The following is a 22,237-nucleotide window of genomic DNA, read 5'->3' as shown; positions in this document are numbered from 1 at the left end:
ACCCTGTTAGCTTTAGTTGTCTCTAGGAAAAACCATCAAATAGCAGGCAGAAAATTCAGCTGAAATTCATTAGCATGTCAGTTTCCATAGACAAGGGATAGTCTAATATTCTAATACTATTTGAAGTAAAAACCCCCACAATATAAAGAAAGAAACAACTAAAGGAACATTTGTAGAAACCTGTAGCATAAATGTTCGTTTAGTTTTCTCTTAATTTTGCGGGTCTTAACTTCAAATCATTAGCATATATCTGTCCCCTAAACACTGTTGGGGGCACACACTTTCGGATTGGATTTTTTAAAATTTGCATTCTCTGCCCCCTCCCGATCATCAACCCGCAATCCCTGCCAAGGGAAGATGAACAAAAGTAAAGGATGATAAGAATGAGAGGCAAAATTGTATCAACAATTCATCGTATGATTAAAACGTTTAGAATCATAGAAAGGAAAAAGGATTAATTTCAGAGAATAAGCAGAATATTGAAATAATGGGTAACATTGGAAAAACGTATAATGAGCAGCATGAAAATGATTTGTTATTAGAAGCTGAATGCAAGGATTCTTACGCTCTCTCTCATTTCACTTACTTCACTCTGCAAAGAAACAATAAAGTATAGACACAACTTGCAGGTGATGATCTCATAGAATGCTTCGCGATCAGTTTGTCCTGTTACAAATTTAAGAATTCCAGCATCAAAAAGAGATGGTATCGGCCGAAGAATTTCGATAGATATAAATGAGAAAATGTACATAAAAAGCGATAGTGAAATAACCATAGAAGAAACACTTCCGAGTCCGTGTTGTAATGTAAAATGTTGTGTAGTAATTTCCAGGAATTTCAATAAACTACACTAGCTCAAGCAAATAGTTCGGACCTTATTCCTTTTGTGGGATTTCATCAGTTATTAGATCTGGAATTTGAATTCGTTCAGAAATGACTGATCCGCAGGAAATGCTGTTAAATGCATCTTATCCATCCACAAGTTTTCAAATGCGATGCCTCATTCGCTCATAAGCCCTCAAATATGCCTTTTCAATGATCAAAAATGCAGTTTAATAAGGTCACATTAAAGACCTTCATAATTAGGCCTTGGATTCACCCATGCATCATTATAATGGGAAGATGTCTACATGGAAGCGATAATGAAGTAACAGAAACATGATTTTTTAACACCGATCAGCTCTCAATGAGCAATCCCTGTAGGGTGATTATCTAATGTAGGGGATGGGCGATTACACAATTAAGATTGAGTCAGATTAAAAACTCTATCGGGCGGGTGGAATACTTTCATATTATAACAACGAAAATCATCAATTCAGATATAGATGAAGAACGGGCTGCTTAAAGCAGTAGCATATGTTACTCATTATCCTGTATTACACTGAACTACAGAACATTCTCCACATTGTTGCCGCATACAATATACAGACCCGTACGCGAGAAGACAACGTTAAATAGCGAGGCAAGAAACCTTATCCTAACCCCACCTAAACCCCATCTTAAATCGCAGTGGAGTTTGTACCAAAAATGAATGTATTTTGACGTTAAAAAAGTAGCTTAATTGAAAATGAATCGGAAATTATTCTGTTTTTGAGAGTAATTTAATGTTTTTATGAGTAGTTGAGCTCAGAAACCACTTCTGAATAATAGTCGTTGTCAGGTCTGATCAAGCCAAACATTACACTAGACTTTACCGCGACAGTAACTTCAACTATTCAGATAGCTTTGTAGCTGACAGAATCTGTGACAACGTCCCCGGGGTTCAGGTAGGTAATACAACCGTAATAAAACCAGGTCCACAATATCAGAAAGTTTTATTGCTGTGGGCCGAGAAACACACGTTTCAAGAAATAAAATCGTCTGTTTTGCTGCAATGCGCGGCGCAGGTACGACTATTAACAGCTGAAACGCTGGGTAAAATGTTCATAAATTCAGATAAAGCAAAGTGTTATATGACAAGTCCGCGGGGAATAATATTACCTGCCAGGTCTACAAGCTTTTAAATTCACGCTTTCAGTCACTTTGAAATTTCATGCAATTAGTTTCGCAGTAAAATCAAATCAGTCGGTAAAGAGAGAGTGACTCATACTGAACCCTCCCTCGCATCCGACTATTGTCTCTCTCTATCTCTCTATACAATAACAGCCGGGTTGCGAGGATTCATATCAATATTTGTTGAGTTTTGTTGACATTTTGGCCTGGGTCAATCCGGGCCGGACCAGCGAGGCCAGTGCTAAAACTTGGCATGGGCCTGGTCCAACATTTTTGTTCGGGTCAAATTTGGCCTCGGCCCATCTGGCACCGAGAGAATGGTTGGCCTGGCTCTTGGTATCCTATTATATTTCAAAAATGGCTCTCCTCGTTCTGGCACGATGCCAATGGGCAGTGCCCTTCATTCTTATTCTGGAAATTTACATAAGGCCATGTTTTAGACAAAAGCTCAACACATACAGGGTCCCTCCCTCTATCAATATTGTGGAATATTTCCATGAGAAAAATGACAAAAACATCAGTTCAATTTCGAGGCTAATCTGAAACAAAATGAAGACCGCCATCTAAATATTCACAACATATTCCATCTTAAGCTTTGTTTTCAAAACGACGGCATTTGAATTTAAAATCCCGTCAATTTAGATCAGACGCCAGATATACTCGTTCGTTCATTACTGATTGTATTGATAACGAAGCTGACATTTCAGAACTGAGTCTCTGGTAAACGTAGACGGCAGGATGTAGACAGTAGGATGTAGACAGCAGGACGCAATGAACAGAATGATCTAATTAAACTCTCATTTGAATATTTTATCTAATTGAACAATTAAGAAATGATTCATCAAAATTGCGACGCGTCAGTAGTTGGAAAAACGATATGCTAAATGTGACATTTCAATTTCTAAAACATCCAAAGAGCACCCAGGGATGTATTTATTTGGCTGAATATATGAATTTGAGCCTGAGCCAACCATTCACAGTGGTGCCAAATGGGTCTGCGCGCGAATTCTCTAATTAGGTACGGGCCAAATTTGACTGGTCAGGTCCGGGCCAGTTAGACCCAGGCCCAATTATCTGTGTGTGATCGCTGCATTAGAGTCAATTGATAGGTAATGATTGTTTTAGAATTCCTGGATTTGATTTTGGGACCTGGTTTCATATTACAGCTATAATCAGCCCTGAAAAGTTGATTTGAACAAATGTGAGAGATAATCTAGATGATGTATACAGTATTTGTGGTGGCTGTAATGGATAACTTCCTGTCGTGGTAACGGTTGCCTTGACCTCTCATTTAAAGCGTTGTCGCATATCTCATTGTAAAACTCCATTGTTTATAAGCAACGAGGACCTAAATACGATTGAACTGTGAAAAAAATTCAGCCTACAAAACGTTTATTAGCACGTAGCCGCAAGGTTTCAATTACTATTCAGGAATTTCCCATTAAAACCCCGTGATTTGTATAATACGGTATAAAGGTGAAGAAATTATACTTGATTGATGAGATATGCCCGTCATTTCTTTATCTCAATCAGTCTTAAAAACGAGTTTCTAACATAGCCTAGAAAAAAACCCATCTCTGATAGTCATAACATGCTCATTCCGCTCAATGAGTCTATAGTCTATAACACCAGATAATCTTTTTTAAAGTGTTTGTTGCTTTATTTTATTGTTACGAGGCATTCCATAGTTCCTGTTAAATATCCTGTTTGAAATACGTTCTAATGCGCTGCTCTACCTTTTTATTCCAAACACGAGTGCATGAAGTGAATTGAAATACGGTGGGTGCATTTTTCACGTTTTTTAGGTTAGGTAAGTTCATCACGGAAACAGCACCAGCTGCGAGTACAACTGAATTGATGTGACTCAGAGGTAACAGCACCCCACACACTTCCGAAAAAAGTCACATTTCCCAAAAAGGATCCTCATGAATACATCTTGAAGGGTTCAGGTCTGTAAGCGACGCCATCTGGTGTGCTATTTGAAATTGAAATAGTTCTGATTACAGCACAGCACAGCACAGTTCAACACCGGCACAGCACGGCACAGCACAGCACAGCACAGCACAGTTCAACACCGGCACAGCACAGCACAGTTCAACACCGGCGTAGCACAGCACAGCACAGTTCAGCATGGTACAGCACAGCACAGTTAAGCATGTCAGCATGGTACAGCACGGCACAGGACAGCACAGGATGGCACAGCACCACCACCATCAACGAGTCCAAACATTCACGTCTCAATTGAGATATATCAAATATCGCTCCTTGGTAATTAATCATTTTTCAATCTCTAAAAGCTTTCTTTCGGCCTCTAGGGATTAATTACAAACAACACGATTATTTTCGATCATCCTCAACCCTCAGCCCTACCAACACTATTTAGTTTTAATGGATTCTAGACAATAGCGCGGGGCTGCCAGCCTCTGACATATGGCTCACACTATCACATGTTATCACGTGGCAGTATATAAAACTGGTATAAATGCACTCAGAAAACGATGCCAAGTATTTTGTACCGAAAACTGCCGGTTTCTTGATTAGTCATTGTGTACATGAACCACATGATGCTGACACCCATCTCTGAGAAAAAAATTTAGTTCGAAAAAAACTTCGATACACATAATTTATATATACTACTGCAGATTCAAGGGAAAGGCATCCTCCCTCAACAATGTTCAGAACCTGATGGCATCGCAAGAAGCTGCCATGGCACAAAACCCTGCGATTAGGCCCAGTGCGCAGGTACATACACAGCTTACCCACATGAAAACGTGTGGCACCAATAAGATTACCTGTTGTATAATCACTGGGGCATATTTGAGGGTACATGGAAAAACCCGGGCAAAAATTACACAAATGCTGATTGGTTAATAATGACATCATGGCTCAGAGTGCAAGCACCCATACACTGAGGCTGATCAGGCAGGGTCTCACGATGCCATCAGGTTCAAATCTCTGCCAAGGGAAGAACGTGGCAGCATCAGGTTCGAATCCCTGCCGAGGGAGTATGAAGGAAGGGGTGTGAATACGTACCAGTTTAGTCCAGGTGACATTAGGAGCGGGTCTACCGGACACATCACAGTGCACGGCCAGCAGTTTTCCCAGGTGAACTTTTCGATCATAATCTTCAGGTTTCATATGAATTTGCGCCTTAACTGAAAAAAATGAGATGATAATTTGCTGCAATTGGATGGAAATGATTTGGCTCATGTTACATTAGAGAGTGTGTTCACACGTAAATCTCTCATTCGTCACTTAAGTTATCAAAACATTGCTGTGGCAAGTGAGGTGAATCACTTCTAGACGCAATAATCTGACCACGGTGCTCAAATTGGTCCGGTCTGTTTTTGGTCAAACCAAATTTGGCCTTTAAGTTGAGGGTAGTTTCCAATGAAATTCATCTTTCAGTTGCTCTCTTCAACGGAAAGCCGTATAGTAATAAGATTCAGTTATACGCTGAAAAACATGTCCCTTTTGGAACAAGTCCCGTTTCTTGTTTTAAGATGATAAAGAAGGGTTAATATAATTTACCGATTCTCACGCGCAGTAAATTGACGAATAATTAACCTCAACGGTCGCGCAAAACTTATCCAAGCATTCCCCGAGTGCTGGACGCGGTCGATGCGCGCATCTTCTAATGACAAACAGAGAACGAACGACCGAAGGGACATTGTCAGCAGCGAACAACCACGAGAACTACCTGCTCTCGCTCATGCATGTTTCATGTAGATGCTGGACCCGAACGGGATATCATTAGCTCACACGCCGGCGTGGATACCATTAACCAATTGATTAATTACACTCCGGGACAAAACTGCAAACAAATCCAGATCACCGGCGATGAGGGGCGCGATGAGGGGCGGCGACTCACCGCAGTTATTAAGACCGACGCACAAGAGATATTTGCAGCACTAGATAGAAGATCAATTACACATTGACAAACAAATCACCACCAGTCATCGCGAGACAGTCACGATGTTTTCTTTTTCTCGCAAGGAGAAAAGTTTGTGATATATTTGCGCGTGGACAATGTTCATTACAAGATGAAATGTGATGCAAAGAGTTGACATCTACATAATGCAGGTCATCTCTGCCCTTTGTCCTGTCTTCTACTTCTCTACAGCTCTTTCTATACCTGAGTCTATGCTCCTGCAGGCACAAAATTGGTCTAGGACCATCTTGGATCTATGGCCAACATCTAGCAACTTCAGTAATGACTGCAAAACTGAGCCCTGAAACCAGTCCCACAGTGTCAAAGTCCCAAAAATGTCCAACTTTATACTTTGTTACAAAGAATGAAATTCTTTAAATTCAACTGACCATAAAACTATATCTGTATTTCTATTTCAAAATCAAACCCCTTAACAACTGTTAGCTATCATCAGTACGCCTGATGATGGCTAACAGTTGTTAGCCGAAACGTCGCTCCTCAAATATTATAATCATTCTGATATAGAATTTTTCAATCTTGGCTTCGCTATTGAGGGATTTCTCTCGTTATCATCTATCATCATACACGGATATTGTGTATCTTCTCGTCTTATCAAACCCCTTGTTTCAAACAGGTGTGGTGGGTTTGTAAAGGACACAAAATAACGATAAAGAAATCAAATCAATAAATGAAATAGAGGAAAAATCATCTCTATTTCGTGTTCAAAAATTCACCTCATTCGGATAAGCACAAGTCATAATTCTCATGGTAGGATCACAAGGAAAGACAGACCGCACGTTTTCTTAGAATATATATATATATATATATATATATATATATATATATATATATATATATATAAATATACATACACAGAGACAAGCATTTTGGTATGGGTGCAACTGAAGGTTGGCCTGTGAGAGTTACGCACCGATTGAAAAAACCATAAAACAAAGCAATGCTCGGTTGAAAACGAGAAGAATTATATGATAGAGGCAACTGTCGGCAGGATGTTACCTCACATTCTAATCCATCATAGTTAAAATATGCAGGCAAGCAACTAAGCACAGACTACAACAATAACCTAAGAGTTGTAAAAACCATCGAACATAACACCCGCAGATACCATCATACCATCATACCACTATACCACCATACCACCATCCGCAGGAATTCTAGCTTCGAGTTTAAAAAGTAGAAAAGAAAAAAGTTAACCCTTTCAGTGCGGTCTACACTGCAGTGCGGTGTATAAATCAGTGATAGATTTTGTGAGTACACCGCACTGTGGTGTATTGATGTAATTAGCAATTATCTCTTGAAAAATGGCAGCACGTGTCAAACATAGTGAAATACTAGTAACTAACGATACACCGCGCCGCAGTGTAGACGCACTATAGTGATATTCCCGTTGTTCAACACACTAGGGTGGAATTTTTTTAGAATTTTCAAATTATCTCCAGCACCGGAGGGTATTAATTAGTCAGCACTGAAAGGGTTAATGAAGAACAATATTTCTGATAAGTATGAGACGCAGGCTGTAGGATGCAGGTCCTTCGCAATCTATACTTGAGGATCCAGTTTTAGTTCTCCGTTCAGTCTTACTATCAGGTTAAAAACACTCGGGAATGAACTACTTCTACCTCACAACTTTGGAACTCAGTCCTGGCGACTCAAAAGACAAAATTTCTGGTTTTAAGTATTTTAGATAAAAATGGTCAGTCGTTTTTCAGTGTTGTCAGAGTCTAATCGATGTGTCATGGATACGATTGTTTTTACAGTCTCTAAATCGATTTTATTTATCTCGATGGTCATTATCGGACAAGTGATGATTTTCCTCTCCTGAGTGGTATGTAGAGAGGAGAGAGAATTGGTCATCAGTGACAGTAAATCTCTGGAATGTTGCTGTAAATATGTATATATATCGGGAGGCTTATACATCGTTTTATAGTTCCCAAGGAATCTTCAATAATTCAACCCGTTCAAACAAACTCGCTCACATATCCCCGACAGCTTTCAGTTGCATATTCGATGTCTGTCTGCGATTCGGAAGATATTTTTTAGAAAAACAAGTTGTGCAGTCGACTATGTCTTACTCAGCTAGTGTCAGCTTCATGATTTCACCAATAGCAGCAGTTATCTCGTCTAAGCCAGTCGTAATGCTATCCTGTTTAATACCGATGCTCTAACATTCTTTTATGAACGAATATGCAAAATATCATTCAAATTAAATTCTTTATAACGCCACGTTTTTCATGGTCGTGATGATGGCATTACAGCCGATTTTGAAGTACGAAATAAGGAGTTGTATAAGAAAAATATTCTAGTGATATGCTACTTGGAATCAAAAAAGAGTTACTTTGATCTTCAGAGTGATTAATCTATATTTTGATGAAAGCAGGAGGTCTTAGTGGGGTTAAGTAAGTCGGTGTTTCTTTTGTCTAATACAAATAAAGAACCCAAGTTGAAACTATGGCCAGTGGGACAGTCAACACTGCAGCGGATGAATAAGCAGGGGGTTCTTTTAGAACTGATCTGGTGGCTGATAGAGTGGGAGCTATGAGTGAGACTGTAACATTCTTGGTTCATGAGATAATACACTGATAAGCCAGCTGTTGGCGAATTTTCTAGTAGTAAATCATCATTTCAAGAGTACACTATTCATAAGCACTAACTAATGAAATAAAAATACATCTGTTTTTCCAGAAAATCCACGTATTATTGCATAACGCTATTGATATATCCTAGATATATACACTCAATGGAAAGAGTGTAACGCGAGGTCATGATATGACTAATCAACTTGGAAACTTTACATTTCATCTTGCATAGATTCTGCCAACATTCCCGCAATTCAACGGTAAACTATCTTTAAGCTATTTTTTCCTCATTTTTGTGATAGCATTTTCTCGAAATAATTCATTCTAAGCCGAGATTGTGTTTTTAAACACCGCGAATGATTGATGGCAAATTGTGTCCACTTTTTATCGACAGACTCGAACACACCTGATAGTTAAACACAGATGCAACCGTGGCATGAAACTTGTAACATGTAAAGGCTCTATTTCATCTCGAAAAGTTTTGTTGTATCTTAACTGATCAATGAAGTCTCTAGATAGAGAAGAGCGACTCTAGATAATACGAACAGGAATTACCTGAAATAACCCCTGCAAATATCTATAAATATACTCTCTCCACAGTCAGAGGCAACGCATACATAATCTATCGAATATTTTACTGCTTCTATCACAAAGCCTACCTGTACCACTACACCTCACCTCATCAACCCCTAGTGCAGTTACACTGATGTATCTTACTTACTACACGTTTTCTCATGCTTTTACCGGCTTTCATTGCAAAATAAATAAATGGACCCTGTTCCCCTCACCTCACATGAAGAGAAGTGTAATAGTCATCAAAATTGAACAACAGCAGTAGCAGCAGCAGCAACAGCAGCAGCAGCAGTAGCAGTAGTAGTAGCTCAGGCATCTGATTTATAACTGAATCAGAGACTATTGCAATAAATTTGAAGAGACAAAATAAAAAAAACTTCTCGCAGCTATAATAGCAACTCTGGGAACGAGCAGTGAGGAATTCAAGAAAGAAAAAAATTCAAAAATTTGATTTATTTTTACTAGAAAAGCCAATTTAGTACGCATGGCGTGAACTTCTGAAAGTATTCCTTGGGAAACATAAGAGGGAGGGAGGACTGTGCCTCTGCAACAGAGAGCGCTTTATTATAATCATAGGAGACAGGAGAGAATTTTCATTGATTTCAGAATGGCCACTTTCTGCTAATTAACAAATTCCCTGAGTTTTCCATGTTCTAAACAAAAAATCCCTCGAGTGAATCTGAATCCAAGGAATTTCTCGGTTTAAAATGTTACAATCAATTCATTTTTGATGAATCATGTATTGATAAAAGAAATGCGCGGTCAATAACATATCAGAATTCCCAGGTTGTCCCAGTTTTCCAGGTTGTTCCCTAATGCTTTTTTCGAGATTTTTCTGATCGCAGGTTTTCCAGGTCAGTGGCCGCACTGTGAGAAGTTTTCCGAAATGCCAAATATTTCCAAACTCGTAAACATCATTTGAGTGGAACCATATATGAGTAACACGTACAGTAATTCCGCGAGTCGCAGTTTATCAGATCTTGCGTTCGTGCGGATGAACGGACAATGCAGTTTTAATGATACGGAGATAAATAACAAGTAAGTTAATGGACACACTCTCCACGACCGACCGAGATGACAAAGGTGTAAACCATTACAAATTCATGTCTTGTCGCGCTATAAATCCCAAAGTCATCGGCACATGTCCGCTTAGCCACGAGTCATCACAAACCGCTGGGGATAATTTCCACGCAAAAAACCTCCATCGACATCGGTTACTAACACGTATTCGCAATTTGGAGAATTAAACATGATTTCGACCAGACCGACGACGCAACATCGCGCTTCATTTTCATATTCATTTGTTTTCACCGTGTGGAACTGGATCCAGAGTTGAATTAAACCAACACAACTGTGGAACTGGATCCAGAGTTAAATTAAACCAACACAACTGTGGAACTGGATCCAGAGTTGAATTAAACCAACACAACTGTGGAACTGGATCCAGAGTTGAATTAAACCAACACAACTGTGGAACTGGATCCAGAGTCGAATTAAACCAACACAACTGTGGAACTGGATCCAGAGTTGAATTAAACCAACACAACTGTGGAACTGGATCCAGAGTTGAATTAAACCAACACAACTGTGGAACTGGATCCAGAGTCAAATTAAACCAACACAACTGTGGAACTGGATCCAGAGTTGAATTAAACCAACACAACTGTGGAACTGGATCCAGAGTCAAATTAAACCAACACAACTGTGGAACTGGATCCACAGTCAAATTAAACCAACATAACTGTGGAACTGGATCTTAAGTCAAATTGAATCCACACAACTGTGGAACAGGATCCAGATTCAAATCAAACCAACACAACTGTGGAACTGGATCCACAGTCAAACTAAACCAACACAACCGTGGAACTGGATCCACAGTCAAATCAAATCTCAATAACTGTGGAACTGGATCCAGAAATTTAAGCCACATAACTGTGGAACTGGAGCTAAATAGATACCCTAATGAAAGAGAAATAGTCAAAATTGACCTCTCTGTATCAGCACCTGAAAATAGAGCATTGCAATAATTCAGATTGATTATGTAACTCACTGATAATAGTTAATGAGTTGTGTTGAATCATTTTAGGATTGTTTAACACACAGGAATACGTTCCTTCATCTTTCACTTCAAGATTCGATAATTCTAAATCGTAGCCCAACCCGTCTGCACGGGTGACCACTTGGAAGTTTCCCGACTGTTCGAATTTCGCATCGTTGAAACTCAATATCGTTTCACCTTTCCTCCACGCTAAAGACTGACCTTGACCTGGATAAAAGAGAACGAACATTGTTAGCGCGGGTTTTTTTTATCATTGTAAGTTTTTTTTTCATAACGTAGATTGTTCTTACCTAAAGGTTCATCAAACGCACATTCGAATACTGTGTTCATACCTATAACTTCTGATATTTTTTGTGGTTCAGTTTTGAACTGGAGTCCTTCTGTAAAATTTAAAATGTAAGAAATCGTTAGTTTTATTTACTAAATAGTCGAAAGATAGATCTGGCAATATTTGATATATAAGATAGAATTCAGGACTGGCAAAATATGTCTAACTTAGGGAATGTAATATCCTTTATTTTAGACTCTTATGGATAAAATATTAGTTGAAGGAGTATTCAATTTATAAAATCTGGCTTGGAGAGGAAAATTTCGGACATAGAATTTCCTCGTCCGATTTTCCAACTGACAGAGATCCGACTTACTCAAGTTTTACTGTTTTAACCCTTTCAGTGCGTCTACACCGCAGTGCGGTGTATAAATCAGTGATGGATTTTGCTAGTACACCGCACAGCGGTGTATTGATGTAATTAGTAATTTGTAATTATCTCTATTGAAAAATGGCAGCAAGTGTCAAACATAGTGAAATATTAGTAACTAACGATACACCGCACTGCGGTGTAGACGCACTATAGTGGTATTCCCATTGTTCAACACACTAGGGTGGAATTTTTTAGAATTTTCAAATTTTCTCCAGCACTATAGGGTATTAATTAGTCAGCACTGAAAGGGTTAATATCCATTTTTTAAACAGGATAGAACGATTAGGTTTATATATATATATATATCACACATCTGGAGAGGTACTGAATGGGAATAACATAGCTGGCAAACAGTATTCCATTAACATGTAACCTTTTTAATCAATGCTTCACTATTTTTAATTTCATAACTTCGTTCATGCTCTCTCTCTCTCTCTCCCTTGAAGAAGCTATTCGGTTAGGTGCAACATCCTGTCTCGCCAGTTCTATTTATCTGTAAATTCCTGATGTAACGGAATCGGGTTCTGAACGCTCATACTCTATACACTGTACCCTCTTGATTGAGAGAGAGAGAGAGAGAGAGAGAGAGAGAGAGTTTGAGTATATGTCCGACCGACGAGGTGCAAAAATATCTAGAAATATCGATGACGTAATGAAATGCCAGCAGCCCCAGAAAACGCAGACGAAACATCTTAATCACAGCACGAGTAGTAAAACAGTTTATCTGATCTTAAAAAACACCTTTACAGACAAGTTTCCGCGAGGTAGAGATTGCTAGCTATACCCAGCCGCACAGAGACAACGCCTGAATCTCATGTGTCTGTATTGTGATACTTATTCGCTCACTTCTTCATTACTTCGTTAAAGCGTGAATGGATTTTCAGCTATTCATTTAATGGAAGAAAATGATTCAAATATGAATGAAGATCTGAGTGAAGGAAAAGTGGTCAATTTCAGTTCTGGAATTGGATATATTCTACATTAACTGGAATCGGATACCGCAAGTATCACACTCGGAATGCCCCTTTTGAATGTTTGATTTTTTCATTCCTGTACGTAGTATGTAGTTATACGTATGTAAACTATCAACACTATTTTCACATCAAAGTCAGTCTGGTATGTAATAAAATTAACACAGAAGACCAGCGTATTTCAGACGTATACAGAATTGTAGTGCACAACAATGCATTGAAGTATATACAAGCTAATTATAATAGGGGCAGAACTTATACCGAAGGTTGACAAAGCGAACTGCAAGGTCCCTTAGTCCCCAGAGCTGGGAACAAAGGGGTCCTTAGATGGTTCAACGGGATAACAGGTATCTTCTGCCAACCTTGCGACTGTTTATAGTTAAGTGGTTTGACCGAAGTTTATGAAATCCAGTGCACAAGCCATAGTTACAATCGCACAGTGCAGTCGTCCTCATTGGGTTATTAGGAAATTATAAAAGTTATTGATAACAGTAACTGGAAGGAACCTAGATCTTCCTTTTTTCAGTAGAAACAGAGCCATTAACGAATTCTTTTACTATTCAGAGAACAGGATGTATCTTTCACGGCCAATGCAAGGTCGGAATGTATCTAACCGCTGTAAAAGCCCAGAATAATATAAATCACTGAACCCTAGTTTTATTTACAGTTCAAATAATCATTTATGACAGCTGTTTTATTCATAAATTAACTGATCACACACACACACCGGGCATCTCTCTCTCTCTCCCTCTCTCTCCCTCTCTCTCCCTCTCTCTCTCTCTCCCTCTCTCTCTCTCTCTCTGCTTGAATAAACCATAAACCTTCGCTTTCTGCATCTATCTGTAAACTACAGTCCGTCTGATAACTCTGGAAATATGATCAATTCTAATCAGTTAAGACTGGAAAAATCCTCTTCCCTGCTATCAATCTCTGAGATATTCCGAATATATCTGCATTGCAGCTAATGTATCTAAAGGTAGAGCGATGAAAGTCATCACCAGGTGAAATGATCTCTTCATTATGTCCCACCTTAAGTCCTAGACCAATGCTGGCATATAAATTGAGAGTCCTTTAAGATTTGCATTTACTTATTCACTTTTCGCCGATCATAATCATGATAATTGAAACCTGAAGATATTCTAAATCACTAATATTACCAAATATTCTCAGAGGAGGGACCCTCAGGGGACGGAAGATTGACTTTGAACATTTACAACCAGCAGCAGCACCCATTACCTAACCAGAACATATCATCTTTTAACTTCTCGCTGATAAAAATGCGATTGTATTTGACAGTATTTATGAAAACATTCCTGTAAGCTAATAATGACAGAGAACTGTTAAGAGGTAAAGATTTCGTTTTATATCTGGTTAACTGGGTTTCTGGTGTAAAGGCCAATATCACCATCATCATCATCATCACCATCATTACATAATAACATTAACATCATCCTAAGCATTAACATCACACTTTCAAATCATCAACAACAACCGAATGATTACTGAAAATAACCCGACGTCCAAGACCTCTGAACTTTTTGCGACATACACTGAAACTTAAGTCTCCAAAAAACAAATGCACCAAATTCAATGAAAAAGCCATCCTTTATAACACCAAATTTATCATGATATAATATCATGCATTATACGAGGTAAAAATGGTGGAGTTAAAACAAACTTTGACTGTAAACCCATTATTAGCTATGTTCACAGTTCCTTCTCACCTATTCCTGCAGCCAGCTGAGAAAGGGTTTTAACGGGTGGCATTGAAACTGTTTCATCAAATTGATAATATAGTTTAGGAAACACCTCGAATAAAACAATGAAAACAGTGAAGGTATCCACACATTTACAAGTAGCTATAGTTTTTTTTTAAAGTATAGCTGTCAATGCTAATCAATGATAAACATCTACTGCAGCTTACAGTTGGCGGGCAAAGCTTTTATTGTACACCGTAAAGAAGCCTGTTGCTGCCAATTCGACTAAGATAGATTAGGTAAACCGAGGTCATGCCTGAATCACCCAGTTATTTTTTCACTTCTCATTAACCCTGTCGTGCTGTAGTATACAAGCATATACGCAACACCTCACAGATATTTTTTCACTTACGCAAAAAAAAGATAGCTGTTGCCCTACAAATTCAAGAGAAGTTTGCTCCGGTATCACTGATAATGAGATGGGTATCTAAGCATATGATTTATATTATTACTAGAATTTCCATTGATGCTCGTCCACTGGTTATAAAAAGTCTAGTAGCCTAATAGTATAAGTTGAGAAGATACAATACCAATGAAATCCCACAATAATTTAAACCTAAGATGAAAAGCTCTTGAGTAACTTGAGCAACGTTTCAGCTAAATCGACTCAACCATCGGGCGAAACATTGCTCAAAATACATAAACCTTCCACTCAAGAATTTACATCTTTGGCTAAATTATTGTGGGATTTATTTCCTTCCTAGCCTAATAGTAAATTTCAGAAATTGCTAATGATCAATGATTCGAAGCAATTTTTAGATCTTCGGATGTTGACTAGGGCTTTTTCTCGATATCTCAGGGGCGTAATACAAAATCTGTCAAGAAAATGTAATTTGAAACACGTATTCAGTGTTCAGTGCATACATCTCAACCAGGTAGGTTGTCCATCCAGATGTTCCTTTATAGACTCTTGAAGGAACTACTCAAGCATCGAGCACCGTTTTAATTACTTACACGCGTGGTATCCATACACCTGTACCGGTTTAGTGACTTAAATTAATCAGCAAACAAGACGATGCTATTTTTACCGCTGACCCTTACCCTCTAAACGGTTCATACATACTCCAGCCTACAGTACGTGGACTGTAAGGTGAACTCAGTATTCATAACCAAGCCAGTGTGCAGATTTGAGCCGGCACTGGGTCCAGGTGAGCCTTAGACTCGGGCACTGGGTCCAGGCAACGAGGACAGTGTTTGCGATACTGGATAGCGAATATGGCCTATGAAATGTACGAGATGTGCTACCATACAAATTAAGTAGTTCAAATATGCTTTACATCTAGTTGTAGTTTAGGCCGAAAACATCGTCAAGGGAATGTTAAATGCATTAAATCGAATGAAGGGAAACCGATGAAATAATATGTGAAGCCGGTTTTATTACGAACAACAGCAGTATAAATCCTACAAATTAACGAAGCCAGACTGCTGTGAAGCTAGCTGCGGTGAGACAGTAATTGTTTATTATTTAGATAATTGACTGTACTGATATTAATATTGTGATCTCATCCTTTCACATCATCAGCATAAATGTATTTATATATATATGATGTGTATAGCTCTGCGTAATAAGATACATCAGTATTTCATTAAAATCATGCAAATATCCCTGAGACTGACATGATCCCTGTAGAACTCCCAGGGGTCCATCCTCGAATCCCTCTTCACCCCAGTCATCATGTAATATTCATGTTATTGAGGAACTAAAAAATCAGTCGCGGGATTCGTAGTACTGCCTCTCACTGCTGAATAGTGAGCTCTATCACAATCGAAAAGATCCTCTCTCACTCTCTGCTGCAATATCATCATTCATGTTTTCCAGATTTTTCGATTCATATCTGCAACAGCAGCTGATGATTCGAGCTATTCCCCCTCTGAAACTGCAGACTCCAGACAGACAGTTATGCAGACAACTTGTTGATAGCCTTCAACTAATCACTGACCTTAAAGTATACACCAACTGACCACCATCGTGTAACTCTATCTACCTCATAGCTGTAGAAGGTAAAATGTTGCAAACATTGCCCCGATCTTGTCAAAGTTCTAAAGCTACAGATATTCTGTTGTTACAGAGCTATGGCTCTATCATAAGCGCTATCATGCCTTATACAACTCTAATGATCATCCATTGTCACAGTTTCCCGCTAAGTCGGTACCGTTACATTCCAGTTTGCCTTTGATTTTAGTTTCTAGTTTTAAATCTTTTGTATCATATCAGGATAGTTTCATTTCAATCTTTAGAATCCCAACACAAGAATTAGTACCATCAGGATACTGGAATACTGCCCAAATCGAACCATGGTTATTGCCCAGTCCTTCAGACTGATGTTTATTTTTGTGTGGGTTTAGGTGTATAGGGACAGAGCAATGTTTCTGATAGTACAGGTATTGTATCAATCTGTTCAATGAACTCACTCTGAAGTCTGAAATTGAATGAGTCAACATTTCAGCGAAGAATCTATGCGATACGCCTCAACCTCCAGAGAACCAGATTAGATACTGATGAACCCCGCCCTTTTTAATAATCCATCTGAGTAATCATGTTTTAGTAACACACATCGGATATAAACCAGTGGAATTCTATTCATCCCCTGTTTATCCCGTGTTTGTACACCTTCCCCTGAAACCGCACGCACGGCCAACTCGCTTTTCATAATATAAACTCACATCGAGAAAAAAATGATAATATACGATAAGTCTTTGTTTCTATTCACAGTCTACCGTCAGAAACTGACTTGCCTCACATAGTGCTATTCCAAAACAGAACTTATACAGTCTACTGTCTCGGAGCTATCCTGCGATCAACATGGATTAAAGGGTGTCTTACGATACTTCTGTATAAGATTCTCAAATATTTTGAATACCCAATTCATACAAAAAGTACTTTATGTCCAATAAAATAAATCTGAATAGGGAACTTCTATGGTTCAACATGTTGGTTTGTAAATTTGCCAAGTTCTAAACCTCTGAGATAGTTTGGATGTATCAGGCAGCAAATGCATCTTAAAGTGGAAGTTTAGCATATCATTTAAGTCATCACCAGGTCAAAACGGCCATGAAATTCAGAGAATCTCTAAGCTATATTTGTTATATTGATATTTGAAAATTATCCTCCAAATTCGCACGAAGCATGGGAATCCATGCATGCAGCATCTCCTGCACCTTTTACCAAATCCAGTGTAAATGGTGTCACACATGTGTTTCACATTCAGGACAAAACACTCAGGTTTAGCATCAAGCATTCATGCTAAGCATACTCTAGTTTAGGTAGGCCACGCATTTCTTCTCCTTATCTACTTGAATAATATGTGGCAGGCTACATACATATGACTCAAACTTAGGAAATTTCAAAAGAATGACAAAAAACCACATTTTCAGATCGGCCCAAAATTCCATTATGGGTCAAAATTTGGAGTGTCTACAAACAGTAGTCAGATACATACTCAAAAAAAGTACAGACATACAAATGCTGCCACCACCTTTATACGTGAAAAAAACTACATAGAATTTTGCGCTAAATGTTTATAAGATTCCCTTCGCATTGTTTTATATGTAAGTGTTTGTATACAGCGCTATCAATAAACAATGCCACCATCAGACTCATATTATACAGGTTTATATACCTTAGCTTGTAGGGGTTTTTATCAAGCTTACGTACTCGAAAACTTATGTCGTTTCAACTAGTATAGATCCCTATTTCATGTAACTTTAGCATAATCAATCAACTCTCGAAAGATCTTGGAGAAATATATGTAAGATCACCAGAGAAAAAATAATAAGTTGATATTTGTTCATTTTTTCTTAAATCCAGTCGTTGATGATAGTTCTTTGCACTTTTGTTGGTAAATCTCACAGAAACGGAAAACAAAATGAAGGTGAAATCATTACTTCTCCAGGTCCACGGTATCCGATTATTCATCATGCATGAGTTTTTAAGCAATTTATCTAAATTAGGATCATCCATAATACAATGTAATCTCGCATTGCACATCTATCAACAGCGATTACTCAGACCATGTATCACCCGGCCACCGATAGGAGGTACATATACGCCGCTTTAATGTCCGAGATAATTTTTTACCGGTAGAGAAAAGAGATGGTGGGCGGTGCTCGATAGTAATTACCCCCTCGACCCATCAAAGTCACTCAGGTTAATCAACACTACGAGCATTGAAACGCAATAAAAACACGTGGACCCGCGACAGACAGACCCGGCAATAGACCTGTCGTTGTCTCTTTTGTTTGTCATCGGCCATTACAAACGATTTACCATTCAACGTTAATAGATAGTAAATACAGCCTGCGGTCTGCGGGGACCAGTCCAATAACTCACCAACAACTACCTAATTGTGGCTGTTATATTCAACTGAGTAAGCCACATTACAAATCGAGTTGAATAATGATTGTATTGCGTATGTCCATTCTTTAAGTCATTATCTTTTCATTTTTCTATCTATTAAGTCAAATTATCGGTATGGACCCTTTACTTTTGGTGGTCCAAAACTTTTTTACCGAAGTTAAGAGAAATATGGTCTAGGGCCCAGTCAAGTTTCCGAGGGTGTGTCAGTATAGTAGTACATTTGACTGGTACATCACGATATCATGTTTGCCTGAACATCTTTCAATCGTGCTTTTTGTCTGTTCAATAAGGAACTGCAGCCATTGCTTTATGTCTGTACTCGGATATATTTCATGACATCTGGAGATGATGGCTAGGTGTTCTAGATGGGGAGTTGTTATTTTTGTAAACAGTTTTAGCTTTCCAATATAGATAGCTCAAATTCTTACAGCTCTTTCTTTCAGCATAGGCTACAGATTATAACAGGCCTGTTAATTTGTAGCACATGCAGAGCGAGTAATGCCAATGATCAGATTTTTCCATAGTGAAGAAATCATTTTTCGAATGAGCTTGTTTTACCTCTATTGACAAAATGAGATTTTTTTTTAGCTCTTTCAAGATATAGTTCACCATTCAATGAATATTTTCTCTTCACATGCATATAGCTGAAGAACACAAGAGCCTATTAAACGTACACATTTCATGTAAGTATTCCCATTTTAGAGGAGATCAGAAACATAAACTTGATGGAATGCTTTAAATGGGCAAACACTAATAACATGTTTGATTCGAAAAACAATTTATAATCCCCCCGGGGAGCTATTGAGCTTCAGACAAGCGACATCACAATCAGCAAACATCATCTGCGATGAGTTTCATGTCTTCAAGCATAAAAAAAACTGTTTTCTGAAGCAATGAATCCAGTCTTCTATCCGTTCAAACTCAAGAGAAAATACTCATTCATTCTAACATGAAGATCAGATGATAAAATCATGAATTAATCTATGGCTAGTTTCGTGGACTTGATTGTAAATTATTCATCCCTAGGGCCTGGTTTCATGGAACGAAATAATCATTACTTATACTAACGATTTCAGTGACCTAAAAATCAAGATCGGCCTGAATGACTTTCTCGAACAGGATCCAGTTGTAAACAGTTGAGTAGTTAAAAATTTTCATCCAGAACTGTGCAACCAGCCAACTATTAATTTGTGTCTTCATAAAATAAAATAACCTTCTATCTAGACTTTTCAACAAAAAACCTCTCCAGATATATAGTTTTCAATCGCTGTTTGAGGCCCAGACTCCTTTCATGTCAGCTGTCAAAAATTCTGTAGTCGAATGTAAGTTAAATTTAGGATCTCACTGAGAAAATATATTACAGCATCAACTCACAGCAGTTGTTCTGCCAGATTCCTGAAAGTCTATGAGCTTTAGGCTCTGTGTTATTATAGCCCTGGGGTGAAAACTAGATATATATAGTTTCAATAAGGACCTTACGTAATTTGGTTGTTATCATAAGCTTAAAAGTTGTAATGTATTATTTGATTCAAGCATTGGGGTATAAAAGATTCTTTGATTTGAATGGGTGTGATGATATACTCTTAATGTTACCTAAGTTTAATTCTAACAAGATATTATAAAATCTGCGTAGCGTTTTGGTGAGATCCCATATAGAAATGGATTATTTTCAGAATCTAGAATGGGGAGAGTCAAGGTTAATCCTATGGTTCTTCCCCATCCATCTGTCTCCTTCCATCTACCCCTTCCCTGCCACAAAAATCATTTACCGACCATTCTTTCAACCACACGCGATGAAACTTCAACTTACCTACTACAGCCAGGCTGACAGTGATGATCCCCAAACTCACAATTAACAGATTTAATCCGTACATTTCGATTTAGTCTTTTCTTTTCACGTTATGATATATATACTATTATCACCGCGAGACGAAGCGACTGCGAGAACTAAACTTTTTAAAACTTTATCCCAACCGGTTCCAGAGCTTCGTACGAGTATCCGCGCTCACTTCCTCTACGGCGTTCCGGCACACACACACACAACAGCTTCAACACGAGACTCAGCGCACAAAAAGAACAGATGCGCTACCTTTGCTCCTGAAATAGCTGCACAGATGCAGCAGGCAGGATGCTGATGTAACGCGCACTCTCTTATCAAAAATGTTATAGTATTAGAGGGGCTCAGTCTCCACCCACAATGGCTTTCAGCACACTGTATATAGTACGGCGCATGTTTGTCATCATTTCGCCGTATCGCTTGTTTCCCGCGAAAATAAATTCAAATAATTTAAAGAAAAATCTAATACTGGTAGAACGATCTGATGTGCGAGGTCCCTCCCTTATCCTTGTATCGTACAACCGTTGTGGCCAAGGAAAATTGGAAAGAAAATCGGAAGCAAAGAAGACATTTCTCGGAATGCAGCCACTTGGAGGCCACCTTGGTGATGATACACATTCTTTTATCGCGATCTTTTAAGAATACATCCTAAAAGATCAAATTCTGATTGGGTGATTAAAAGTGCCAAGTTGCAGGTTAGCTACGTATTTCCATATTGACGAAAATGGTAACTTCAATGGGAAGGCGGGGTTCCGGACCCCTGAGACCAACCCAATAAATCTAAAAAGACAATTTGGTTCTTGGCGATTGATTGGACCTACACGCGTTTCAGTACTAAAACTTTCACAAATAATAGTTTAGAAAATTATTCAAACAAAATTTCAAACCTAACCCAAGCGCAAAATTTCCCGGCCTTGCAAGACTCGACCCGGGGATAACTGAACGACGGTCATCCATGGATCGTTCTGACACCACTGGACCCATAAAACCACACCGCACGAGTTAAAAACGGAACAACGGAACCTGCCTTCGATTGAAGTTGACGTTTCCGGCAAGACAGTGAAAACCCCCGCATGACACTCTCTCGGAAAATGCATCTTTTCGGGTTTATTTCTAATGAATCATATTGGTGCTTAAGGCTCCTCAGCTCCGCCGGTCGGAGCCAAAACGCCGAAAGTTGTGTTCTTCCAGTTCACTTCGTTTTAACTCTGCTATCTATTAATTCCATGCGTCGAAAATTTGCAAAATCATAACGAAATTTTCAAAAAGAAACTTTTTAGAAAGAGTTTTAACGTTAAGAGTTCTTTGCATTCCTATGATTTTATGAACTAGCTAACTGTGGCATGTTGGTCTAGGTTGAGGCAGCACCAACCGGGTTAATTTTCTAACTAACTGTGGCATGTGAGTCTAGGTTGAGGCAGCACAAGCCGGTTCGACTGAGGAGCCAGCTGCGGCATGCGAG

General features: G+C 38.6%; 1 protein-coding gene across 2 annotated transcripts in view; it reads right to left on the bottom strand.

Moving 5' to 3' along the window:
* The window catches only part of LOC141907129 (neurotrimin-like), a 31,370-nt gene extending 10,384 nt beyond the window's left edge, over positions 1-20,986 (bottom strand). For both annotated transcript variants that reach the window (XM_074796701.1, XM_074796702.1), the window contains exons 1-4: positions 20,749-20,986; positions 11,443-11,532; positions 11,144-11,359; positions 5,026-5,147 (exon numbers count right to left, since the gene is read on the bottom strand). In XM_074796701.1, the coding sequence (XP_074652802.1) occupies positions 5,026-5,147; positions 11,144-11,359; positions 11,443-11,532; positions 20,749-20,812 (492 nt within the window). In that variant the 5' untranslated portion in view covers positions 20,813-20,986. The remainder of the gene's footprint in view (positions 1-5,025; positions 5,148-11,143; positions 11,360-11,442; positions 11,533-20,748) is intronic.
* Positions 20,987-22,237: the final 1,251 nt, after the last annotated feature.

This window comes from Tubulanus polymorphus, chromosome 6, assembly GCF_964204645.1.
Source record: "Tubulanus polymorphus chromosome 6, tnTubPoly1.2, whole genome shotgun sequence".
Classification (NCBI taxonomy): domain Eukaryota; kingdom Metazoa; phylum Nemertea; class Palaeonemertea; order Tubulaniformes; family Tubulanidae; genus Tubulanus; species Tubulanus polymorphus.
This window is presented reverse-complemented; position numbering and strand designations above follow the sequence as displayed.